Source organism: Pantherophis guttatus, chromosome 3 (genome assembly GCF_059756535.1).
Source record: "Pantherophis guttatus breed Tessera chromosome 3, ASM5975653v1, whole genome shotgun sequence".
Lineage (NCBI taxonomy): Eukaryota > Metazoa > Chordata > Lepidosauria > Squamata > Colubridae > Pantherophis > Pantherophis guttatus.
The window spans coordinates 141187401-141209871 of NC_142065.1; the positions used below are offsets into that span (position 1 = coordinate 141187401).

Consider the following 22471-nt stretch of genomic DNA (forward strand, 5'->3'; position numbering starts at 1 on the left):
CTGGAAGTTTTTAAGAAGAGATTGGACAATTATTTGTCTGAAATAGTATAGGGTTTCCTGCTTGAGCAGGGGGTTGGACTAGAAGACCTCCAAGGTCCCTTCCAATTCTGTTATTCTATTCTATTCTAAATCAGATCTGCTGTTAAACCTAATACTGCTGTCTTTAAGAACAGTTTTTCAAAGTCTCATGTAAGAGGTCTTCTTCTGCCCAACTATTTTAGATTGTTGTGATTGATGATGTTATAAATCAACTTACTTTTCTTTCTCCCTAGTTCTATGTCAATTGCAGCAAGCCTTGTGAGTGAAGATACCAAGACCAAGTTTCTGAATAAAATGGGCCAGTTAACCACTTCAGGTGCCATGCTGGCTAATGTATTCCAGAGGAAGAAGTAAATTGGAATTAAGAATTAAAGAACATTAACACTGAGAGACCTCATTAAGACTTGTTCCTTGTACTTGAAGTACTTGTCTTTTTATTTTACGTCTTATGTTCTTGTAGTATAATTTTACTCTAATCTACAAAGATATTTGCACTGCTCTTGAATATTGCTACATATCTGTTAATTTGGGGCAAAATGTGGTTGATTATAAAACTAAATTAAGTCTGTATCAAGTCCCTGTCCTGTGTTCTTGTCTTTCCAGCATTTTTTTATATATATATAGTGGGTTTTTTAATTTCCTGATGGGTTCTTGGCTGATATCTGTATTATACATGGAACTGTTATGATGGTACTTAAAATAATGTAAATTTGAAGTCACAGTTATAAAGTAATAAAAGTGGAGATTACTTATGTATTTAAGTTATAAGAGGGGTAATGCAGAGCTTTTTTAATGTTTCTAAAATGAAAGGTAAGAGCCACCAGCACTGATTCCTGGATTGTTTTTGTAAGTTATTGTATATTTGAATTACAGAAGTGAATGGAGGATATAATGTACCACGGAATTCCTTGCACTACTAGTACTACAATATATTCCAGAACAGATGAATTCAACAGATTTTTTAAAATTGTCACTCATACATGTATTGGCATTTTCAATGTGTATAAAGCAGCTTAGTATTAACCTTTCTGCAAGGCAATTTATACCAGGAAGGGGAGGAGAAATAAATAGTGCAAACTTAATCATATGTACCTTGATGAAAGCCATACTGATTTCAATGAAGATTTCTTTCATATGAATGAGTCTAATATTGCCTTCTTAGAATAAACTTTTAAGTGATACTGCTCTTCATAAATGCTTCAAGCCAACATCATGTTTCTGCATATAACAATCCTGTGTTTGAAGTGTGTCCTTGCTAAAGTAACATCTACTTAAATACCCCTCCAAAAAAATAATTGACATAGAACATTCTGGGCACTACATAAGGTAAACGATTTATAGGATATTAGGCAAAAGGACTGGTTTCAGCAGTAAGAGATTGGCTAGCATTTTGTTTAACTTGGGATTTAAATCTTGCAGGACAAGGATGAAAGAAAATGTGTCATCCGGTGCCCCAAGTAGCACAGAAGTGACTGAAAGCAATAATTTATTAAATTTTAAATGCAATGCCATATAATATCTTCTTAACATCCTGATATTTTTAAAATTGCAACCAATGATCTTCTATCCTTGTAGCATTTTTCAATGGTGAATTAATCTAAGCCCATCCATTGTTTCATAACTATAAATATCCAGATGCAAATTCTACTAATATAGCTTTCACCCTTTCTACATTTTCTCCATACTACCTATTTTGTAAATATGCATGCACATACACATTATTTTCAAAAATAAAAGGAAGACGTTACCTAATGCTGTGCCTATTTTAATTAAATTGTTACTTTTGTGTTAAATCTCGGGTAGAGACAAACAGACCTGAAACATTTATACTAGAATCCTACTATAAGTATCAGTAAATCTGTTATACATATGGTCAAGCTCAATCCCACTGTTATTTCAATGGAAAGGAATAGCTTTTCTGTTATTGCTCTTTTTTTTTTTTTTTTTAGTAAATTGTGATTAACACACTTCAATAATTAATCACAAATATCCTCAGCCCATTTCTAGATTAAATTCCCATCACTTCCATCCACCAGTGTCCAAAACTATTTCTGGGTAGAGCTGATAGAAGTTGCATTCCAGATTCTGTGACAGGTAGCAGGTTGGGAAAGCTTGCCTTATTATATACTTCAGGATTTCTGTGCTGAGAAGTAGAAAAATATTAATTAAAACTTGTCTAAAAGAAGTGCATATGCATATGTCATCAGTTTTTCACTGTACTAGGTTGGATTGCATCTGGAGTATTTTTACATTCCCAATATACATCAGAAGAGACAACGCACTTGGAAAATAATCCGTCTTGCATTAAAAGTGCAAATGTACCCATTTTGAAATCCGATGATGAATGATGAATGGGTTTTCACCAGTTGTACTAACTGTATTGCAAATGCTGTCTTAGTAGACCATCTGATAATGAAATGCTGGGGCGTTCCAGAAGAAGTAAAAGTGGCTAACTCTCCTGTTCTTTCTTGAATTAAATAAAATGTTTTGCATACCTGTTTTGGATGTTTATTTAAGGAATTCTAAGTGATATGGCATTTGTTTGGAGGGTGTTGACATTTAATATTTGAGAATTTAATGTTCATGTAACACAGTATTTTATTACTTCTATCAAATACATTCCTTTTCATTTTTCTAAATAATGCAGTCCATTATATAAATACATATTTTTAAAATATAAAGATTGCTGAAATTTCTCCTTGCAGCCACTGCCTAATTGCATTTAACTATAGCTTTTCACTCATAGCACTGAAGTAACAACCATACTGTGCCAAATGAGGGATAGAATTTTTTGGCCTGTTCATCAAATCGATTAGTGAAAACATCTCTTACATACTTCAGATGTCAGGATTTCCAACCTGGAAAATCCTAAATATGGATTGCTAAGAGTTGGATGGCCTATAAATGTAATGTTATTGCATTTTTTTTTAAAAATAGCATAGTTATGACATATTTGCATATCATAGAGTGACAAATATATGTGACCTTTTCTGGAACTTTTGATAGGCATATTATCTGCAACAACTTCAATCTAAGAGGTACATCAAAATACGGCAGGATTTTTGCTAATATTGCCTAGAATCCTGAAGCAGCTATTATTTTAAATATGCATGGACGTTTCATAAGTTGTGATCCAAGAAAAAGCAGTATGTAGAGGCCAACTTTACTTAACTGTTGGCCAAGCAAGTATCACTGGAGAATATAGAGTAACAAGATTTTTTTTAGTCCTTTAGTAGCAAGTTATCTAGAGCTTTAGTTTAAAATCAATAGCTGAAATTCGCCCTACTCCTTTACAAGTAGCCACTGCAGCACTATGAAGATCAATCATTACAGTGTATGATTCCACTTAGCTACCCCATTTAAAAATCTGACATATGTTCTGCATCAGTTACATCTATCCCATGCAGGATAGAATCAAATCCTAAGGATACTAAGACATAGATTAATAAGGTGAGGGATCCCAGGTAGGATTGTACCTGGTGCCAGGAAAATCAAAGCACAGAGCACAGAATGGTACTTTAATACATCATCTTCCTAATCGCAGGTTTCAAATGAGCTGGTCACACTTCAGTTAGATTTAAATTTTGCTTGTGAGTCCTCATCCAATCCAGCATAAACCCTCCTAATTAAAATGGGAAGGAGAGAGAAAAGTTGATTTTCATTAACATACTGATAACATGTTCCAAATCACTAGCAGCTTCATAATAGGCACTGAAGAGCCATATTAGTCTATACATTTGATAAATCTAAAATAGTTGAAGTTTATTTTATACCAATCCCTCACTGGCACATAGTTTTGTGACATATTATTGGAAAGATGGAAAGTAGTTTTTTGGAGTTTCACGAGTGATCTTTGGGGAGAGGTCAAGTCAATTATGTATATGGAAAAGAAATAAACTTATACAGGCTCTTCCCCAAACCAAGTTCAAGTATTGTCCACCATTCCATGATCCAGGAGAAAACTATTCCAGCATAAATATGGCTTCCCTACTGATACTTCCTTGCCCTACCACAGGGATCATACTGGCAAATAATGCTGTCTCTGTGATGCAAAAGGCACATTCATAGACATTGCTGGATGCCTCTAGGTTTATTTACTTTTCCTCCCTCCCACCAAACAGTAACCAGCTGGTGAGAAAACATCAATCCTCTTTTCAACATGGGCTAGAGGTAGGGCTAGTGTGGAAGCAAGTTTTGACATGTAGCTAAAGTGGGCTTAGACATCAGTCAAAACTCTGGTTTTGCACAAGTGTTCTGCGTAGATGGAGCACCTAATTATTTTATCAGCTGAAGACATAGAAAGTTGTACTGTGAAGCAGGATAAAGAGAGGTTGATCTCTTAAGCACTAGATTGGTGCAGAGATAAGTAGGCACACGACGGTTAAGTTTGAAAGAACTGGCTCCCTTCCATAACCAAAGCAGGACTGCCCTGGAATATCATGCCTAGAGATCAGAGGCAAAACGAACGTTGCACCAACCTAATGAAGTCAATGGGTGCCAGCATATCCATGCTTTGCTCCCCAGAGGTAATTTTACTACCATTGACAAAATGGTGGACTGTGTTGCTTGTATCCATAGCAAATCTGGTGTTGAGATAAGGGGAAAACATTATTTTTACAGCTAAGAACAGTTTAATGCAGCTCCAACTTAAGTCAACTTCATCTGACACACACAGCAACAACATGAGAGACAGAAGAAAACAAAGACTGTTCAGACATGTTAGAGGTGAGGTGAGGCAGCTGCAGTTTCCATAACCATGACAAGGGCTTTATAACTCAGTAACATCTGCTAGTTCATTGCTGTAGGTAGAAGATTGAAATATGGCTTTGTAAACAGTACTGCATAAAATTGAAACTCTGTCTTTCAAGCAGGGTATATTCTACCTAGGATAGCATTTTCTTTCTGGATGTCAAAGTGATTTTTTTTCTGCCAAAAGTCATACCGTAATTATTGAAGTTCTGTGTGACTATTGAGGAAAGTCTGAGCAAACATTTATTCTAGTTAATGTTTAATACCTAAGCGTTTCTGTTCAAATTAAAGTTACAATATATGTGTTCTAAGTGTTATGGTGTCTGTTATGTAATATCAAGCCATTTTTACACCAGATATTCAAAAGTAGATTGCAAAAATATTTAAGGAGCACTCAACATTTCATTTCACAGGTGAGTTATCTGCAGTTGGAGGAGAAATTAATATTTTGCATTTTTAAAATAGATGAGAGGGTTTATTTAAGTACTGCGGTATGCAGCTAGCAATGGTAAAAGGTATACACAGTTCAGGAAGCCTACAGAATAAACAGAATATGGTGGCGTAACTGTCTCCAGATTGGCAAATGAGTGAGACAAGACTGGAAAATAATTTATTCAACATATCTGGAAAATGTTGTATATATTAAGGGAAGCTGGATTGGAAGAATTTGAGTGCAGTTTTCAAACTGAAGGAAGAAACATCAATAATCTGCATTACATGCTGATGACACTACCTTGACAGCTGAAAAATGTAAAGGATTTGCAAGCTTTAGTAAGGAGCAGAGTGAGAAGTTAATCCAAGATTAAATACAAAGACCAAACAAATGGCAACTAATATAAGGTAATTTCTAATATAAGGTAAGCTCTTCCCCTCCCTCCTGTCCTTCAGCAAGTGTCTAAAGACCTGATTCTGCCAGTTGCCATGGAGACCAGATGGGGGAATTCCATGCTACAGGTGGCTCCTGGATTGATGACAGATTCCACCCCCACCTTTTGCTCCTGGCTTCCTGCTCTCCACCCATCCATCTTTTTGTTATCATGTCGATGTATTATCGTGTTCTTTTCATTGTTTATTTTATTCTATTATTTTACTTCTGTTTATACTTTATTCATTTCTTTTTATTGTTGTAAGCTGCCCAGAGTAGCCCCATGGTAAGATAGGTGGCAAATAAATTTAACAAATAAAATATTATAGCAACCAGCCTTAGACTTGAAAATGAAGACACTGAAGTGATAAATAGCATCTGCATTTTAGGATCAACTATTAAGAGAAAACTGTGTTCAAGAAATATAATGCAGACTAGCACTTAATAGAATTTGCCTGGTTAGGTATATACTTAGAACAATCGGATAATATAACATAGAATTACAGAATTGGAATGGACCTTAGAGGTCATTACTATGCAGGCAATACTTTTCCTTGTAACACTACAGGAAAAAAAAGGACTTTAAAGAAACAAGGAAAATATTAAACACATTTGAATTTATAGTAGGTGTTGGAGGACTCGTCTGAGTATATTATGGATAACCAAGAAAATAAAGAAATGAATCATAGAACACATTGTTGGAAGAAATATCCTTCTGGGCTCTGCTCCAAGTGAGGAAAAAGACACTGGAAACATGGAGACTGCTTGGAAAGATGGTTTAATGGTGGACAGGATCACATGGTTTGAGTTCCTGAACAGAAAAGGGGTGAGATGCAGTGGGTCCCCGGGTTTTATGCCCTCTCTGGCTTTGAACTTCCTGGGGCCCAGAAAGAGTATCCTGATTGGTTGTCAGACTACCAGGAGGTGGGGGTCTTAGCTAGCCTTGCTGGCCTATTGTAATCTTCCCAGGTGCCATGTGGTGAGTTTCTGTCCCTATTGTGTTGCAGATGGATCCTATTGTGTTGTGATGGTCCATTGACAAAGATTGAGTTTTTGCCTCTGGCCCATTAACAAAGGGTGGGGGGGGCAAGAAGATGGGAGCTGCTTTAAAGCATGCTTCTCCATTTCTCATTCAGGGAAACATAATATTCTGCCTTTTTAATATTTCCCAAAATATTTCATTCCTCTAGGAAAGGGGTGGGTGCTAACTTCCTACAACATCAACTCAGAGTTTCCTCACTTGAGGCACAATGACCAGGATCAAATTATCATATTTTACACATATTAAGCAAATCTATACTTTGGAAAAGTGTGCAATGCTAAGGAAAGTGGAAGGAAAGAGAAGAAAAAAGATGACCTGCAAGGTGGATGAACTCAATGGATACCCTATATAGAAGACCTGAAGGACCAAGATAGTTCAAGATAGATCCCCCTGGAGAAAATCTATCTATATGGTTGTTGAGTTAACACCAATTTGACCATGTAACACAGTACGTGAGGTAAAGTATTTTTTCAGCATGCCAGTATTGTTTTTATACAAATATTTTCTTAAAATTGTTTAAAATACTCTCACATAATTTTGCCTCTGAAAAATTACATTAATATTTACAAGCTCAGCAAGTAAAGTATTTTGCAGGCAAGATAGTTTACATTTAATTTTTTTATAAGCCTTTATTAACATTTAAAATCCAAAAATACAAGTTAAAATACATCTATAACAAAAATACTTCCGTAATAATTATACAATTTAATTTTATAATACTAATAATATACTTGAAAATTGGGAAAAGGAACCACAGTTCAAATGTCAAGGGTCTTTGCCACCCATATTTTATAGTCACAGGCACTTGGTAATATTTTAAAACAGTAGCTATGATTTCTCTAAAAATAGGAAGAATGATCAAATGGTAAATTGAAGCTTTCAAATAACTTCCTTCTGTTTCCCACAATTTGAAAAACTGATGAGTGAAGAAAAACCTAACTGCAAAAGGCAGTAAAACATACTTTTTCCTACGACAACTATTAAAATGAACAACTGTTATGTCACATTTCTCCAGAAGTTTACAGGATATAGAATATAGTTTAGCCACAGAATGCTGTTTCCAAATAATATGCTTAATAATAAATGCAAGATTAATGGTGCTTTATTCTGCATATTATATTGTTTAGTCCTTAGTGATTTGAATAATTTTCACATATATCTCAGAAAAAGCTATATTTAATACTGTAAAGCTGTTGAATAAAAAAGTGCATTGCTTTAAGAAAAGCAAAAAGTATTATGAAAATCAGAATCAATTGGACAAAATAACAAAATGATGTAAGTTGTAGTCAGATCTTAGAATTCAACATTTTTTGGAACTAAATGGCTTCTGTTGGTCAGAATTTATTTTTATTTTTAAATCAAGGTATTAGTGTGTAGGAAGTTAGCACCCATCCCTCTCCTAGAAAAATGAAGTATTCTAGGAAATATTAAAAAGGCAGAATATTTCCCCTAAAAGAGAAATAGAAATCTTAAGACAGAAACTCAGCCCCAGCTCCCTGCCCCCAGCAGATAATTTTGTTATTTACAAAACAAAAGGTTGTGTGAGCTAATCTACAACATAAAAGACCTTCACCCTCACGACATAATAGGATTAGCCCTCTACCCATCTCACCACATGGTACCTGGGAAGATTACATCACCCAGGAAGATTCAACCAAGCATGGGAGTCTGACAACCAATCAGGATACATTTCTTGCCACAGGAACAGGAAGCAAGTTCAAAGCCCAACAGAGGGTATAAATCTCTCTCTTGTTCTCACCCATGTGTGCATTTTGCCCAGGACCCAAAAAACCCATGTGGTCCTATCCACCATTAAACCATCTTTCCAAGCAGTCTCCATGTTTCCAGGGTCTTTCTCCCCACTTGGAACTGAACCCAGATGGACATTTCTTCCAACAAGTGTTTGTTATAATGCCAAGTTTATACTTAAGATATTTTACATATGGTACCTCAATGGTATCTAAGTTCTGCTCAAGGTTACTTCCTGAACAATATCATGTCTATCATACTACTCTCTGTGGGAATATTGAGAGGCACACTTATAATTGTACAATTAATAATATATAATCATTATTGATATGGAGAAGATAAAACAGAGGCCATTCATATTAATCATGGCACAGAAGTCTATGTTAAGGCAGTTGACCCATAACACTAGCCTACCTCCAAGATTACATAGTATTCCTGTCCCACTGTCCTCATGTATGAACATTTGTTGGGGCAAACACTACAAAAACTTGATCTCAATCAGGCCTCATTCCACCTCTGACCAAAGCCTCTTGATATAGATTTACTCCAACAGGTGACCATACTCCATGTATGGATTCTGTGATCAAAACTAAGAAAGCTCCAAGATTTTCATTGGCAATTTGCAATTACAATTTAATTAATTACAATTAATTGTAAAGCAAAATGTACAAAGGTTATGGATACTTCTTTAGAATATTGAAATTAGACATGGAAAAATATTAAAATGTCCAGAGCCAGTAATTTTAAAAAAATTAAGAGTATACATCTCTAGTTCAAAATGAGCAGACTGGATCAAGGTTGAGCAACTAATATGTTTAAATTGCAGAATCATATGAGTATGTAAAAAGAGGAAGACATTAACATTATCTAAACTACAATTCTGGGAACTGCATTGGAAGAACAGATGTCGCCTGAGTCAGAAAATGCTCATACTCTATCCAAAGTACCAAATAAATTAATATGCCTTGTAAAAGAAGCATCTAACCTAAACAATTTGTAATAATTGAATATGTATATTCTGTGTGTGTGCATGCATAGCTATCAACCTAAATGGAATATGCTTGAAACATTAATAATCCACTGAATATAGACTAATTAATAAAAGTCTTCATGTGGAAAAAAATACTGCAACATGAGCTGCAAATTCTCCCTCTCAGAACCTTCATCCTCTCACTCATGGATATAGTCAACAGTTGCCTTAAATAATTTGTGATTCTTAGTTATCTAATAAAGGGCATTAATGCCTTCGTACAGTACATTTCAGATTACTATCTTTCCTCTTCTTTACCACTAGTGCTCATAAAAAAGCAACATTTACCCTTCCCTAACTGGAAAGCAACAAAAATATTTCAAAGGTCCGAAATAATAAAGAAAATTACTTCGTATAACAGGTCAGGAGATAATGCAGAGACAACTTACTACTAGAAACCATTTAATTGTTGTTGTGTTTGAGAAAGAACATCAACTAGTCGACTTCATCAACAAAAGATAAATGTCACCCCTTAACAATAGGCTGGCATCTACCATTTTATTGGCAGAGGCAGTCCTGAATTGGAGGGCAGAAAGGAAAATAGTGGAAGGCAAAGGGCAGTAATGGAATTGCAGAATGTATGGTGGCCATACAGGTACTCCTCAACTTACAACAGTTTGTTTAGTTAGTTTGAAGTTACAACAGCGCTGAAAAAAAAGTGACTGATACCATTTTCCATACTTACGACCATTGCAGCATCAATGGTCATGTGATCAAAATTCAAACATTTAGCAACTGGCTCCTATTTAAGAAGACCCCGGGGTTACGGGATCCCCTTTTGTGACCTTCCAACAAGCAAAGTCAATGGGAAAGTCAGCTTTATTTAACAACTTATGTTACTAACTTAACACCCCTGCAGCAGGGGTGAAATCCAGCAGGTTCTGAAGAATCGGTAGCGGAAATTTTGAGCAGTTCAGAGAACCGGTAGCGGAAATTTTGAGTAGTTCGGAGAATTGGCAAATACCACCTCTGGCTGGCCCCAGAGTGGGGTGGGAATGGGGATTTTGCAGTATCCTTCCCCTGCCTCGCCTACAGAACCGGTAGTAAAAAAATTTGGATTTCATCACTGCCCTGCAGCGCTTCATTTAACACACCTGTGGCAAGAAAGGTTGTCAAATGGGGCAAAGTCTCATTTAACGAATGCCTCATTTAGCGACACAAACATTCGGGCTCAATCATGCTCGTCGGTAGGGGACTCCCTTGTATCCTTTCTTTTATTTTGAAAGAAGGGAAAGCTCAGTCGGAACTAGCAGCTAGCGAAGCAAAGTATTCCCGCTCACGAGGCAGAGCAGTAAATCCATCTATAGCAGGGGTCTCCAACCTTGGCAACTTTAAGCCTGGAGGACTTCAACTCCCAGAATTCCCCAGCCAGCAAAGCTGGCTGGGGAATTCTGGGAGTTGAAGTCCTCCAGGCTTAAAGTTGCCAAGGTTGGAGACCCCTGATCTATAAGGCACTTGACGGGGAAAACCCCGCCCTCCGCCCTCCCACCCGAGCTCTGCCACTGCAGCCCTCAGGAAGCCCGCGTGGGCCGCCGAAAGCCGAGGAGGCGGGCTTTCCCTCCCCGCTTCTGCTCTTCACTCGGGGCTGGCACTCGAGCCAGGGAAGACCTCGGTGCCTGGGCTCGGGCGGGAATTTCTTTTCGGCTCCAGCCTCGGTGATTCCACCGACTATGGCAGTTCCGCGGAGCTGCTGGCTAGCGCTTCTGCTCGCCATTGTCGTACCTGACGTGCAGGTAAGGCTGCGCGGAGATGCGGGGGGAGGAATTGCTTGTCTTCCTTGCACCTCCTCGATCGAGCTTCCCGCGGGGTTGATTTTATTCGTGGTCAACCATGACCTGGAGGATTGAGAATCTCCATAGACATTCACTTGGAATGCCTGTCTTGTCTTTTGCATAGATCCTCATAGGTAGGGTAGAAGTGGAGAATTAATTGCATTTAATTCCTACTGGCATTAATGGGGGCTGAAAATAGCAATTATTAACTTTTCCGATTGATTGATTCCGACTGATCTCAACTAACTTCATCTGCAGTCGGTTCACTGTTGGATCGTATTAGTGCTGATATCCTATACGAATATTTTGTGAAGCGAGCTCTACTGGATAGTTGCACGTACTGTACTAAACTGTAATTTTGGCTTGTTCGTTTCAGCCTCATGTGTTGTGCAAACCTTGCCATAATGGTTTGCCATCCATCATTTATGGTTGAGCATGTTGTGCACATGAAAGCAATTGATTATGGATTATTTAAGAAACTGTAGTTCAGCAAAGTATGTGAATCAGGCCACTAAGTTTAATGGAATTAATTTGAATGCTCAAATTGGACTTTTGTCCAGTCATTGTAACGATAGACGAGTGAATTAGAAGTGGAGGGGAGGGAAGAAATCATTTCTTCTGGCTGGACTTCCTCCTTCTTCAGGTACACCCCATGTGCTGTAACTCACATGGAGACACAAATAGTATAAACCAATGGGGCGGGGGGGAGGAATAAAGGATTGGAACTGAAATGAACAAAATAAGTACAGATTTATTCCAGCAAATCAAAAGCCCTCTTCAGCAGGAACATATATTTTGCAAAGAGTAGCATAATAAGCTTCAGAGAATTTTTTAAAAAGGAATCATTCTTTTTAAGGTTTCCAATTTCCTTCAACTCTCATGTTAAAACCTCATGCTAGTGTTTTTACTTCAGTAAGTTTTGAAAAACAAGCCATTCCTAGCCATCTTTTTTTTATAAAAAGTTTTTATTTTTATTTTTTATAAACACATTTATATGTACAGTCATTTCCATAATTTTTCATTCATCTTTTCTTTTAACTTTCATTTTTCATTTTTACTTTTTCGGGGCTGCTCTTTTACCCTTTACCTTTACTCTTCTTCTCCTCCCCTTCTCTTCCTTCCTGTTTCTCCTTCTACTTCCTTCGTTCTTCCTCTCCTTTTCTTTCCTACTTCCCCTTCTCTTCCCCCATATTCCCCAGGATATGTTGCACCCAGTAAAGCTTTATAGTGGAAGACTACAGTATTGCAGAATATTGTTTGCATGTGCTGAAAAATAGTGGATTAGAATGCATACAAAGCACAACTATCTGCTTACTGTACTCATGTTTGTGTTTTCAAATCTTCACTGGGAACAGACTGTATAGTTCACTCAGCGGTGGTTTTTCACTCCTATCAGTCTTTAGGAATAGACTTCCAGCTGGAAAAGTCTCTGGTGATGTGGCTTTCACCACTTCCCTTGGGAAGCTACCCTGTAAACTACTCTGTATTTAAACATTAAGATGTTTTTTATATTTATATGGGTGAGTCTCTTGCTTCATTCCCACTGAGGTTTGACTGTATTATTCTCAGCTACATTGCAACTTTTTTTAAAAAAAAAAGTGTTTTTTTTTTTACTTTAAAATGTTCAAGAAGTAGTTTGAGCAGCTCGGGGTTAAATGTGATAATCTGCAAGAAATTTTGAAGAAATCCATGTTATTTTTCTATAAAGGTCAAGTATATACATTATTAAATGTTTTTGTGCTTCTTAAGTGTGGTATAAATCAACTTATAAAGTATATAGTAGTACTATAACCCTAGTCTAGAATGTGCTGTGAATCGAAGTAATAGTGTTGAATTTTACCTCTCTTATTAGCATAGCTGATAACTATAAATCATATGCAGCTACCTATCTGTAATATATCTTAGTAGTATTTCTTATACTCTCAAGAGTCAATACTGGACCAATAAATATTGTTCTGGAAAGACCATATAACATGAATGAAGTGCTTTGAAGACTCAAGGATATGGCAGGGTTCATTGAGCTGCATGTTTTTCTTGCAGATATTTGCTTGCCAATCTAGCTAACATTGACAGTACTTTGATGATGTTTTAGTGATGTTTGGTAATGATAAGTCTACAAGAAGAAAAGCAAATTCAATTAATATCAAGATCGCAACATTTCACCTTGGGACTCTTAAAAATCACTATAATTACTATTGTGTAATTACACTGTTTTCTATATATATTCAAAAGGCAAAGCATGATTTGGAGCATCAGTGAATGTGTTGAGAACATTATAAACCCAAAAGATTTTTTTCTTGGAATTGTGTGCCACCAGCAGAGGGCATGTACATGAGCCCAGGGAAAGATACAGCCACTTTAAATACATGTGTGACCAGGTACATTCTGAGTTACATTTTGCCTTTTGAATCTGATCTTTGCACATCTCTATTATTTTTATTCTTTGGTTCCCCCCTTATGCTCAAAACCATCATTTCAAATAAGTCATGTTGTTTATTTTATTTTATCCATATAAGAACAGAAAGGCATAATTCCATTATTTTTATTCTGTATACATCGGTTTATACCAGTATTATACTATAATCATATGCAATACAGAACGGAACAATCCACAATAGAACATCAACTTTAATCTATGGGTCTTTATAGTGACAGAAAAGATTCCAGCCTTTTAAATTCCACTCCCCATACTCTATTAATCAAGCCTTAGAATTAAGGTACAGTTAGTAATGATATAATTATGGTGCAGTACTGTAGACAAAATTGTTGCAGTTGGATTGTGCCAAATAGTGAAAAACATGCAATAGCAGTTGTAAAATCTGTGAGAGAAAGAGTAAATAATGTGTAATAGAGTATGTCACTAAGCTCTGTAACATGTTCTCTTACACGTTAGGTCTTAGACCAGTCAGTGTCAATTATCTTGGCTTTACAATTAACTGAGACAAGAGATGACAACCAGAATAACTCTTGAATAACTCCTGAATAACTCCACATTATACTTTTTTGATTTCAAGGTCAAGGATGAAACATGAGTCCCAGTATGCTCTTTTTTTTTTTGCATTGGATTAAGAAGAGAGAATGACTGGAAACCCTCATCTTTATGTTCTTTCCACAAATCATACTAGCTTTTGTGTGTATTTTATTTTTGCATAATGCCTTGCCTCCTGATAATTAAGAGGGAAATGCATGAAGTAAGATTTATTTCTTTTATTTGTTTGATGTTGAATATATAAGGGCACCAAAATTTATGGCTTCCCAAAATGTCTTCGTATTAATCATTATAGTTGAATGTGCTGTCAGCAATTCAAGTCAATACTTCCTCCCTGAGTCTTACTAAATCTTTGGATTCAACCACATCCTGACATCAAGTTCCTCATTCTTTTTTTATAGATAGTGTGAAGAACAGTATTGTTTTTTATTCCATGTATTTTAATTGTACTTTTGGAAAAGGGAAGGGAGAAAAAATAAATTAATTCAAAAAGGTGTAGGCAAAGTCATATGTTTTTTTAAAAAAAATCATAGTTCAAAAATGAAGGTACCAGCAAAGCACGTGAAGAAATATTTTGTATTAATAATAATTGTGGTACAGAATTATGCAAGGATTATGTTTTTCTCTGGACTGGCAATTTTTTAAATGTAGACTAGACCCCTGTTGCCAACACAGTTTTAATGATGTAATAAAGATATAGCGTAACAAAACTGTGAAGGCTCTTGCTACTACTACTATTAGCAGTATGCTAATAATTAGCAATTTTTCTAAAATCGGAAAGCTCTTTTAGTTGAAACTAAAAAATATTTTAGTTTAAAATATTTTTTTCATCCTGCACATAATAGTATAGCGAACCAGTGGTTTAGTGGTTAGGGTACCAGGCTAGAAACCAAGAGACAGAGAGTTCTAGTCCTTCTTTAGGTACAAAGCCACCTGGGTGGGTAACCTTCAATTTAAGAAAAGGTTAAAAATTAAACAACAACAACAAAGATGTAACAATATAGAATACTCAAATACTGAGTATTTACACAGAATACTCAAATATCGAGGAACAGCCATAACTCATATCCCTTCAGTTTCTAAAAAGAAAAACATCTTTTCAAACGTTGAAGTCATTCTGAAGCAACCAGGTGTTTGTTGCATTACAGAAAGTTAATAGGAGTAGGGCATGTCTGATATTGGAAAAATCTGTTCCTGAGAATTGGTGCAGTAACTCTTGAGGCTTAACTATGGGATCCTTGCAGATGGCATTTCTAAAAAGAGTCAGAATCTATAGGGAACCTATTCTTCCAGATCTCAAATGACAGCAAATGCCACACACGGAAGGTGATCCCACAGATATCCTGACCCTGGAAACATGGAAGGTCTTTAAAGTTGGTAACCAGCAGCTTGAAATAAACTGATACCAATGCAGGTCTTGGAGCAGAGATGTTAATTATACAAGCTACATGTCTCTCATACCTGGACCTCTTGAAGTTTCTTGGTGGTTTTCAAGGACAATCCATGTAGAGTGTAATTGTGTAATCCAACTGTGAAGTGACTAAGGCGTGAGTGATGATTTACAAAGTTTCTTGACCCAGAAAAGGCAGAAACTAGTGCACAATGTAAAAGACCTCCTAGATATGGCTGCCACTTGCTCTTCAGACTTCCAGAGGTCCCCAGATTACAAACCAGCCCTGCGCAACTCTGTTAAAGACCAAAGACAGAGAGCGCCTGGAATTGGAAAGCTTCTTCATCTTACTCTCTCTTGCTAGGATTGAGTCCAGGCCCTTACAGCTCTAGGCAATGGGCAGAATCTCCACCACATTTCTTGTTCAGCCTATTGATACCTAACTCCTTGCTGGCATTTAGCTTCATGTAGATGTTAAATAAGAGGAGAGGAAGTATTGATCCATGTGTCACACATAGGTCCATCTTCCCATGGTTGGTAGCCCAGTCAACTCTATGGCAATCAGAGTGCTCTAATGGAGGATCTAACTGCACTTGTGGTTGAACTTGCTTCTGGCTTGTGTTCATGCTGGCTTGACTCTAAACCAGTTTAAAATAATCCTGTCCAGACTAAGATAACTTGGTAACACTTGCAAATAGTCTGGACTGCAGGGTTTCACAATCTGCCAGTGAACAGTTACTCTTCTGGTGGGCCTCTCCACATTTTCGTTCTGAAAAACGTAATTGCCAGTAATTTTCTTTCTTCTCTATGTGTTTTCATGGACTATACATTATACATGTGTGTATGTAAACACACACATACAGATTTAAATGAAATTTATATTTGCAAGGTTAAAGCATAAAGAGAGAATATTTTCACTCCAGCTCCCAAACAGTCCATAGATTAAGTGAAAATTCAGTGACTAGAAATGTGATTAGGAAAAAGATAATGGAACTGAAAAAACTCAGAAAGAAAATCTGTAATGAAAAGAAAAGTTTCTGATAGGTTTGAAACCAGCAAAATCTGAGATACAAGGGGAACATTGTACTGGCTCTACTTCTGTAAATACCAGGATGGTTCCATGGGAATAAAATGTTTTTATAGCAATTTGTCTCTAAAATTATTTTTCTGATTGGAATATTATTATTCCTGAATTATGTGATAGTCTCTCTCCCCTAGTGTTTTCCCACAAGTGCAGGATCCACCTTTTTCAGGTCAACCAAAAATGGCCCAAAGTTATCTGCCAGGATTTGTGCCCAAGGTGGGATTAGAAACCTCAGTCTTCGGGTTTCTAGTCTAACCACTAGACTAGACCAAAGTGGCTCTCAACCTGATGGGCTCATACAACTGAATGAAATATCAAACTGCTTATTTAATCATAAAAATTAACAATGATAGTGCTAAAAATTTAACTAAATATTCTTTTAAAATCATTGGTACCTTTGCTTCTACAACTTCTACAAAATAACATGAATTGTAGCATTTTTGGAATAAATATTACAGCTTCCTAACATCCACTACTGCCTTATGTACAAGTGAGATTTATCTGTTCTGAAAGAAGCTACCCTAATCACTACTTATCATTAAGTAAATTATAGATGTAGTGGGGTTTCTTAATAAGCAAGCATGGATACAAGTTTTGTCTAAAATTAAGACATTCTATCCATGCTTACTTATTAACAAATCCCACTTCAATGAGTGGGCTTGTTCTTTAATCAAAAGCTGGATTCACAGGGCGCATTGAGTTATTGTCTTTGTATTTGGCTTAGCAAAATATGTGAGCTCAGTTTGTAAACATTCTTAATATTTTATGTGAATCATAATCACTATGACATTTAACAAACTGGGTTTAAAAGAAATGAGAGTGTTTGCACTATGTTTCTTTAGCACTATAGCCGTGATGGCGAACCTATGGCATTTGTGCCAGAGGTGGCACGCAACACCCTCTCTGATGGCACACAAACCGTCGCCCCAGTTCTGCTCCACCGTGCATGTGCTTGCGCCTTCCGCCGGCCAGCTGGTCTTTGGATCTCTGCCGTGCATGCGCGGCAATGGGGACATGCGGGTGGGCGTGCATGCACGGGGTCTGAGGTGCAGGTGGGCAGTGTGGGCACATGTTCGGGGGCACATGTGGAGGCGCATGTGGGATGTGTGGGAGAGGCGGGATGCATACACAGGGGCTGCACACGCATTGCACTTTGGGGGTTCAGGCACGTGTGCGCTTTGGGCACTGAGTCCGGAAAAGGTTAGCCATCACTACCCTATAGCATTTAATCCTGTAAATTCATATAGTAGTTGAAATAGATTTTTTCCACTAAAAACAGAAACATGTGCTTAATTTTCCTTAAAAAAATGGAACTTGGAACATACTCATTTTTTTTAAACTTTTCAGTTAACTACAGATACTTAGATGAAGGGGCGAGAGGTCGGTCCTCTCGCCCCTTCTGTTCAACATTTATGTGAAGCCGCTGGGTGTGATCATCCGTGGTTTCGGGGTGAAGTACCACCAGTACACTGATGACACCCAGCTGTACATCTCCACCCTGGACCACCCCAATGATGCCCTTGAAATGATGTCCCGGTGCCTGGAGGCTGTACAGATCTGGATGGGGAGAAACAGACTCAGGCTCAACCCATCCAAGACCGAGTGGCTGTGGTTTCCGACATCCCGATATAGTCAGTTGGTGCCATCGCTGACTATTGGGGGCGAGTCATTGGCCCCCACGGAGAGGGCTCACAACTTGGGTGTCCTCCTGGACTCACAGCTGTCTTTAGAAGGGCATCTGACGGCTGTGGCCGGGAGGGCATTTTATCAGGTTCGCCTGATTCGCCAGTTGCGTCCCTTTCTGGATTGGGATTCATTAAATATGGTCACTCATGCCCTTGTCACTTCCCGCCTGGACTACTGCAATGCTCTCTACATGGGACTCCCCTTGAGGAGCACCCGGAGGCTCCAGCTGGTCCAGAATGCGGCCGCGCGGGTGGTTATGGGAGCGATGTGGCTCTCCCATGTGACCCCCCCCTCCTGCGCGAGCTGCACTGGCTCCTGGTGGTCTTCCGGGTGCGCTTCAAGGTTTTGGTTACCATCTTTAGAGCGCTCCATGGCCTAGGACCGGGGTATCTACGAAACCGCCTTCTGCCACCACTAGCCTCTCACCGACCAGTACGCTCCCACAGAGAGGGGCTTCTTAGAGTGCCATCAGTCAAATAGTGTCGACTGGCGGCCCCCAGGGGGAGAGCCTTCTCTGTGGGAGCACCTGCCATCTGGAACGAGCTCCCCCCAGAGATACGGAGGATCCCTGATCTGCGCGCTTTCCGCCATGCCCTCAAAACATTCCTATTCCAGCAGGCCGGCCTGGCCTAACCTCTTTTTTAAACTGTTTTTAAAAAATTTTTAATTTTAAATTTGTCGTATAAAAATTGGGGCTTTTAAATTTTGTTTTCTGGACCAAATTATTTAATCGTATTTTAATGGTTTTTTAACATTTGTATTACATGTATTTTATCTTTTGGCTGTTCACCGCCCTGAGTCCTTCGGGAGTAGGGCGGTATATAAATTTAATAAACTAACTAACTAAACTAATTTAAGGGGATGCAGTTGCTCAGCAGTTAAAGACATTGAGCTTGAAAAGCTGTCATCCCAGGTTCAGCACCCGAGCGCTGAACAATGGGGTGAGCTCCCTTTCTTGCCCCATCTCCTGCCCACCTAGCAGTTCAAAAGCATGCAAATGCGAGTAGGTAAATAGGTACCATTTCAGTGGGAAGATAACAGTGTTCTGTGCACCTTGGCTTATCAACTTCCTGGGTACATGACCATGGAATTGTCCTCAGACAACATTAGCTCCCTCAGCTAAGAAATGGAGATGAACACCACCCCCTAGAGTCGGATATGACTGAACAGAGGAAACCTTTACCTTGACCTTTTATTTAAATTATTTAATTATGAGTTTCTCTATCTTTATTGGGTATTATACGAAGTCATCTCCCAGTGCATTGATTCCCTCACACTATAACCATTTTAAAGTTTTCACATCCTTCATTTTTTTTAAAAAAAAGAAAGAGAAGTAGTGATTTTTTTTTTTTTCATTTTGCTTTAGCTTGTTGCATTTCCTAACTGTATATTTGCTTTAAGGGATGGAAATTTGTGATGTGGTTAAAAACGCTTCATTGGAAAATTGACATCATGAAAACCATTTCCTTCATGGTTTAAGAATTGTTTTGAATTATAGACCTGGAAGTGAATGTGTGGAGCAGCAGAGTCTCTTTTAGGTCATATCTGAGAAAATGAAATGTTTTATTTAAATTAAGCCAGCTCCTGAGTTTATAAGGGTTCATGAGAATATGGATTTTAGATGAAAGAAACGGAACACAGCTTTTACGCTTAGGCAAATGGTTAATTACAGTTAATATTGATTAAAGTAGTGACAGTGAATACAATTAATATTTTATGTTTCAGGTTCTTTTTCTTAATAGGCAATTCTTACTTGCTAGTGCTACATTTTTTTCAGTCTTATTAAATAAATATAACTCATAAATGTAAGATATATGAAAGTAAAATTTATAGGCATGAAACACAAGGAATGAAACATAAGGAAAAAAGTGGGCTTTTCTTTAATCTGTGATCCCACTTTACTATTATATTGTGAGAAGAAAATTGATTAAGTTACTATCCTAGCAATGTGCATTTCAAGCAGACTCCCTACAGTGACATGACTACAGTATATTTGTTCTTCTACTTTAAGTTAAATAAAAAACTAAAATGGCTACAAAACCATTCTCGGAATTGAAGAAAGGTTCTTTAGTGATGCAATAAGCAATTAGAAGGACACTACATCTAAGCTGCAACAATCCAAGTAGCAATCAGATGGTAGGACGGAGTTGTGGCCTTTGCTATCACGTAGTAGTCATCCAGACTTGAACTTTGCAGTTTTGTTTAAAAAAAGATTTAAGCATAATCCATTGTTTTGTAGTCTTTGAGAAGTATTGTATATACAAGTAGTCCTTGATTTACGACCAGAATAGAGCCCAAAATTTTTGTTGCTAAGTGAGATATTTGTTAAGTGAATTTTGCCCCATTTTACGACCTTTCTTGTCACAGTTGTTAAGTGAATCACTTCAATTATTAAGTTAGTAACACAGTTTTTAAGTCAATCTGGCTTCCTCATTGACTTTGCTTGTCAAAAGCTCGCAAACGGTGATCACATGACCCTGGGACAAGGCAACCGTCATAAATATGAGTCAGTTGCCAAGCATCCAAATTTTGATCATGTGACCATGGAGATGCTGCAATAGTCATAAGTGTGAAAAATTGTCACAAGTCAGTTTTTTCAGTGCTGTTGTAACTTCAAATGGTCGCTAAACGAACTGGACAACCTGTATGTGCAGATAAACCAAGAATAACCCCCAAAATAGGGCTTGGCTTATCTGTGGGTGGGAAATTTCTTGCAAAATTACGAAAAAAACATAGAAAATGTTGAGGGTCAGCTTATCTGCAGGTAGCAGAGTTTTCATGTATTTGGGTTAAAAAAATCAAGGTTGGCTTATATGCAAGAATATATGGTAGTTGTGCATGTCTCATCAGTTCTTTGACAGAGCATGGTACTGGATGCAAATATTGTGTGGAAGAAATAGCTATTATTCTTTCCCAGCCTTTTAAAAAAAAAAAAGAGAGAGAGAGCTGAAGTTCCTGTGAACAGAAAGCAAGTCTTTTGTCTTGAAAATGGAACCTCCTATCAAAACTAAAATTATCTCCCAAAGATTAACTCCACCAAATTTCACTTCTGTTTTGTATTTACACACATTAAGAATTTAAAAAGATTAAAAAGTTATTGATGGTGGAGGAGCGATAAAAGCTGTCATTCTGCTCATCCATTTGAGTTCAAGACCTGACTTTGCAATTGGAGCTTGACAGCATCATAATAGCATGTCATAGTTTGAGCACTGTATGTCACTTGTAATAAAAAAGAGTACAGGTAGTCCTCAACGTACAACAATTCATTTAGTGACCGTTCAAAGTTACAACGGCACTGCAAAAAGTGACTTATGACCTTTTTCCACAGTTACAACCTTTGCAGCATCCCCAGGATCGTGTGATCAAAATTCAGAGGCTTAGCAACTGGTTCATACTTATGACCTTTGCTGTGTCCCGGGGTCATGTGTTCCCCTTTTGTGACCTTCTGACAAGCAATGGGGAGAAGCCAGATTCGCTTAATAACCGGTTACTAACTTATCAACTGCAGTGATTCACTTAACAACTTTGGCAAGCAAGGTTGTAAAATGGGGTAAAACTCACTTAACAAATGGCTCACTTAACATAAATTTTGGGCTCAATTGTGGTCGTAAGTCGAGGACTACCTGTAATGATATTCATCTATTGCTACCATTCTCATTCAGAAAGATAGGAAGAGTCATTTTAGTTTTACAAAATAATAATTCTGATATTGATGATAATAATTGAAATAATAATAGTAATAATAATGATCAATTTACTTTACACTCAATACTAATAACAATAGTACTATTCAGGTATATCTGATAATAGTCTTTCAACTTCTAACATTTGCGTCTACATGTTAATTGTAATATATTATATAGCATGTGTATAGCATATATTGAGCATAAAGTAAATTGATCATTATTATTACTATCAGAATTATTATTATTTTTTTGTAAACCTAAAATGACTCAAACAATACAATGTTCATTAAGCACCTATGTATGTTTAAGGGGAAAAAAATGGATAAATAAAATTTTTAAAAAAGATAGGAAGAGGATTATATTTTCCCAACAGTGTACTGCTCTTTGAAT

At 37.3% G+C, this 22471-nt stretch overlaps 2 protein-coding genes and 2 long non-coding RNA genes across 10 annotated transcripts in view; 3 read left to right on the plus strand and 1 right to left on the minus strand.

Moving 5' to 3' along the window:
- RELCH (RAB11 binding and LisH domain, coiled-coil and HEAT repeat containing) overlaps positions 1 to 2533 on the plus strand; it is a 66220-nt gene extending 63687 nt beyond the window's left edge. For all 5 annotated transcript variants that reach the window (XR_015733260.1, XM_034432954.3, XM_034432955.3 and 2 more), the window contains one exon: positions 273 to 2533. Coding sequence is in view for 4 of the 5 variants with exons in the window: in XM_034432954.3 (XP_034288845.2) it covers positions 273 to 393 (121 nt within the window). In the remaining variant the exon portion in view is untranslated. The remainder of the gene's footprint in view (positions 1 to 272) is intronic.
- Positions 2534 to 3544: 1011 nt separating this feature from the next.
- Positions 3545 to 22471, minus strand: part of LOC117674766 (uncharacterized) — a 58471-nt gene continuing 39544 nt past the window's right edge. The window contains exon 3 of the long non-coding RNA XR_004593979.3: positions 3545 to 3661. This is a non-coding gene — a long non-coding RNA (uncharacterized LOC117674766). The remainder of the gene's footprint in view (positions 3662 to 22471) is intronic.
- Positions 4133 to 5988, plus strand: LOC132711633 (uncharacterized). Its single transcript, XR_009622444.2, has 2 exons — positions 4133 to 4565; positions 5677 to 5988. It is a non-coding gene; the product is annotated as an uncharacterized LOC132711633 (long non-coding RNA).
- Positions 10960 to 22471, plus strand: part of TNFRSF11A (TNF receptor superfamily member 11a) — a 39357-nt gene continuing 27845 nt past the window's right edge. For 2 of the 3 annotated variants that reach the window (XM_034432952.3, XM_087890259.1), the window contains exon 1: positions 10968 to 11207. In XM_034432952.3, coding sequence (XP_034288843.2) covers positions 11145 to 11207 — 63 coding nt within the window. In that variant the 5' untranslated portion in view covers positions 10968 to 11144. Of the gene's footprint in view, positions 11208 to 22471 lie in introns of all 3 variants that reach the window. The other variant, XM_034432951.3, reaches the window with a different exon arrangement.